Raw genomic sequence first — 4,416 nt, 5'->3', positions numbered from 1 at the left:
ACAAAAAAAAAAAAAAACAGAAAAGCAAAAACAGAGAGAAGGGAGAAAGCAAGAAAACGAAAAGACCCCCAGAAACCTTAAAGTAAACAGAAATAAAAGATACAAACAAAGAAGACAAAAGTACAATGGGTTCCACCACAATATCTTGTAATCCTCCACCCCTGATCGATCCAACCAGGGCCACCATTGCTTTTGGAGACAGAGCATTGCCCAGACTGGTAAGTCAATAATTAAGTAAAATTTAACCCTTTTGTTACCACATTTCAATTAATTTTAAATATAACAAAGAATTTAGTAAACTAACTTAATTATCATTAAGATAGTATTAGGAACGAGGAATTCAAGACTGGCAGTCCCTGGGAACTACTATATACTGGCATGGGAGCCAGTCAGGGGGTACTGGCATCGGTCACGTTCGGATGGTGTTTTTTACGTACCACTAGCGTGGGAGCTAGTCAGGTGGACCTGGCATTGACCACGTTCAGATGGTGCTTTTTATGTGCCAGTCAGGGGGCACTGGCCACAGCTATGACATTGTATATGTATATATGTGTGTGTGTGTCTATGTATGTGTGCACACGCACACACACACCACTATGCCTGCATGTTTATGAATGAACACTAATAAGACTTGTTTCTCTATTGACAGAACCGAGAACTAAATTCTGATGTCCTACTCACCCGGCAACAAGCTCTGAAGGCGTTGTCCAGTATTCTTCATGATCCAGAGTACATTGCCGGCTCTCTTAAAAATGGTAAGACTGTCTTAGAACACAGTTTTTGTGTCTTCAGTTAGAAGAATTATTTCAAAGATGTGATAGAAAACTTTTTCTGCTTCTCTTTTCTCTCAGGAATTGTCCATTCTTTGAAGACTTTACTGGTTGACGAGGATGTGACTGTCAGGCAGTTGTCTGTTGAGTGTCTTTTCATCATTGCTTGTAAGTAATACCATTTATTGAATATCAGAGTTTTTTGTGTTAATTCAATTCAGGCGAATATAGCCTTGGGCCGACCAAAGCCTTGTAAGTGGATTTGGTAGACGGAAACTGAAAGAAGCCCATCGTATATGTATGTGTATATATGTTTGTGTGTCTGTGTTTGTCCCACCACCATCGCTTGACAACCGATGCTGGTGTGTTTATGTCCCCGCAAGTTAGCAGTTTGGCAAAAGAGACCGATAGAATAAGTACTAGGCTTACAAAGAATAAGTCCTGGGGTTGGTTTGCTCAACTAAAGGCCCCAGCATGGCCACACTCAAATGTTGGCAAATAGCCTTTACTGTAAAGAACTGTTACTGAATGTCTCTGTTTGAGAGATTTAGAAATAATAATATTTCAATAATAATTTTAAAAAGGAGAAAGTCTTAGCTGTGATGCATGGTGTATCGCCAAATGTTTTGATCACCTGTCACTATCTCCATGTGGCTCAACACATGAACAACGCATATTATGTGGCGCTGGCACATGTGCCATTGACATGATACTAGCATCAGCCATGACTATGGTCTGTCTTAGCTTGACAGGTCAACACGAGCACAGTATATCGCCAAAGGTCTCGGTCACCTGTCACTGTTTCCATGAAGCCCATTGTTCGAATGGTGCTTTTTGTGTGCCAAAGCTCACAGTTACCAGTCCGCATACACATATACACCTACAGACACAAACGCACACATACCTACAGCCTGTCTTTTCTTACACTGTATCTTCCTTCCGTTATCTTCCTCACCTCAAGCTTATGCCATTGGAAGGACTGCACTCATTGAACTCAACATGATAAACTCTGTAGCGGAACTGTTTGACGACCCCGATGTTGGCGTACGACTGAAGGCTCATAAAACTATTGAGATGGTAGCAGAAAGCCCCTTTGGTAAGTATCCCTGTAATATTCCTTCGTGGATTTAGGGTTAGCTGGCAGAATCCTTACTGTGCTGGGGAAAATGTTTAACTTCTTGACAACGTAGTCCTGCCTGAATCCTGTATAAAAAAATATTGGTTTTCTGTTATTTTTCTGCTGTACCCCAGGAGCTCAGGCTGTACTGGATGATAAACTGGTCAAAATATTAGTGGAGAAACTTGCTCAAGAAGAAACAGAAATTGTGGTAAGTTTTATGGAATTCAGTTTATTTGAATTTCATGTTTTTATTTAAACATTTTATGGGGTTCCCCTGAAAGACCTTTGGCACCATATTGCTTGACAAGGTGCATAGATCAGGTGTCAGGGAATCTCTGCAGGTGGGGTCATCACTTCTCTGCATTGAGAGGTAACAGCTCTGGTATTACGGACATGGGATTAGGATGTATCAGGAATGAAATGCAAGGTAGGTCCTTTAAGCTGAGCCAACTGGCTGGAAACTTAGGGGTTGGCCAAGGACGAGGTGGTTAAAAAATATGCATAGTCTCAGTTGGTCATTCTTAGGAATTCAGCAGGAAACTGTAATGAAGCTTACTTCTGATAAGACCATATGGAGGAGGGGCCTGAAGACTCTATAACTGGCTGGAGATTTAGGGGTAGGCCAAGAACGAGTCTCAGTCGGTCGTTCTTGGGAATCCAGCCAGAAAGTGTAAAGATGGTTGCTTCTGTGAATCCGACAGTCTGTCTATGCACCCCTCCATCAGTCCATCACGTCACACAAAATTGTCAATTACTCGAACACTTTCCTCTTTGGGGATTTCCCTGGTTTCTGCTGGGGTTGCTACCCCTTCGGTTCACCAATCATTTCAGGGTTGTTCTGGTAAACGTTATCCTTGAGATACCCAGATAAAAGTCTGGGTGGGGTTTCAAGTTCGGTGGATCCAGTACCCACTCAATGGTACACTTTCTGCTGATCAGTCTCTTCTGAAATCACTCTCTCAGCCAAGCTAGGGAGTCAGTTGATGCGTGGTGGGGTGACCCCGTCTTGCTGGAACCACTGCTCATCTTGATCGATCCCTCAGCATCATTTTATTCAAAGATTTATGGGTTCTGTTTTTTTTTTTTGGAGGGGGGTCACTTTGTATTACAATATAACCCCTGTTTCTTTTCTTCCCCAGCTGTATATTCTAGACACCCTTCACTTCTGCATGATGGTAGATACTGTTGATGCCCTGTCTGCCGGTGCCATGCTTACCTTTCGAAATCTTCTGAACCATCCGAATGTTTCCATCTGTGCCAAGGCAGCCATTTGTGTCCTTGATCTCAGGTATGTGGTTATAGTTGTTGTTGTTGTTGAACCCCAGGTCAGTCCTGATCTAAACAAACCTACACATGTCCTCAGCAGTCATGGCCCATGTTTCACTACCATGTAAGCATGGCTCATCCTGAGCGAGAGGCCCTTAGCTGCCAGCAGAGGTAGGAGATCTCTGAACTTTGCCAAGGCTAGTCTTATTCTAGCCGCTACACTCACAGAGCATCCACCCCCATTACAGACCTGGTTGCCGAGGTAATGGAAGCTATCAACTACTTGTAGCTTTTCCCCTTGGCATGTGATGGAATCTGTTTTCTGTACATCTTCTGTGTTTATTGCCCCTGTGCATCTGCCACACACAAAAACTATCTTCCCGGTTAACCTTCCTTTGATGTTGCTGCACCTTTTATGTGTCCATAGCTTACACCAGGTACATTGTACGGAGTTTCTACCCACACCTTTTCTACAGATCGAGCAGGGCCATCTACTGGAAGGGATTTGTGATTTGTCTGCCTTCCTACTTACTAAGACTTTGATTTTTGCTATGTTAACCCTAAGGCCCTTCGATTCTAGACCTTGCTTCCACACCCTAAACTTCATCTCTAGGAATTGTTGCTGATTGAGATGTGCCCAGGTATTGGTGACTTATCTGGTGTTCCTTGAAGGTCATGGGACCTTTTTCTTTTTTGATTTGTTTTGGGGTAATGTTAAATAGGGCAGAGAAAAGAAATTGTGTTGTAGCGTATTTATGTGTTGTGGTCCTTAATGGGGATGTATAACCTGTGGCCCTAGCCTTGAATGAATTCTGAATCTAATGTTGAGGTCGTATGGGCAATGCTGCCGCTATGTTCTCTACATTCTGGATCCAGGAGCTGATCCGGCAAACTGGATTGACATTAAATGAAGCTGCACAACTGAAAATTCAAGTAATTATAGATATTTTTGAAACCCCCATTTGTCTAATTGTTGCCATCTTTCCTTTTATTGGTTGCATCCCACCAGTGTTCCATTGGCAGGAAAAGAAAAGGCTGTGGAGGATGACGTTGTTGAGCCCCTTACAAAACTGCTCCTGCATGAAAGTGATAAAGTGAGGGCCAAGGCTGCTGGTGCTTTAACAATGTAAGTTTAATCAACGTCACTCATTTAACTGGCAAATTTTTTTTTCTTTTTGTTTATCGATGGAAGTGTGTAGCTCTGTTATGTGTTTAAGTATATATGTGTATGTATATGTATGTGTGTGTGTATATATATAC

The 4,416-nt window shown here is 42.4% G+C and overlaps 1 protein-coding gene across 2 annotated transcripts in view; it reads left to right on the top strand.

Moving 5' to 3' along the window:
• The first annotated feature begins 6 nt into the window (after positions 1 to 6).
• LOC106873051 (radial spoke head 14 homolog) overlaps positions 7 to 4,416 on the top strand; it is a 32,075-nt gene continuing 27,665 nt past the window's right edge. For both annotated transcript variants that reach the window (XR_008267091.1, XM_014920266.2), the window contains exons 1-7: positions 7 to 218; positions 650 to 755; positions 852 to 938; positions 1,732 to 1,866; positions 2,022 to 2,098; positions 3,030 to 3,178; positions 4,166 to 4,282. Coding sequence is in view for 1 of the 2 variants with exons in the window: in XM_014920266.2 (XP_014775752.1) it covers positions 126 to 218; positions 650 to 755; positions 852 to 938; positions 1,732 to 1,866; positions 2,022 to 2,098; positions 3,030 to 3,178; positions 4,166 to 4,282 (764 nt within the window). In the remaining variant the exon portion in view is untranslated. The remainder of the gene's footprint in view (positions 219 to 649; positions 756 to 851; positions 939 to 1,731; positions 1,867 to 2,021; positions 2,099 to 3,029; positions 3,179 to 4,165; positions 4,283 to 4,416) is intronic.

This window comes from Octopus bimaculoides, unplaced genomic scaffold (assembly GCF_001194135.2).
Source record: "Octopus bimaculoides isolate UCB-OBI-ISO-001 unplaced genomic scaffold, ASM119413v2 Scaffold_32504, whole genome shotgun sequence".
NCBI classification, from domain to species: Eukaryota; Metazoa; Mollusca; class Cephalopoda; order Octopoda; family Octopodidae; genus Octopus; species Octopus bimaculoides.
The sequence above is the reverse complement of the archived record's forward strand: the minus strand, read 5'-3'. Positions and strand labels throughout refer to the sequence as shown.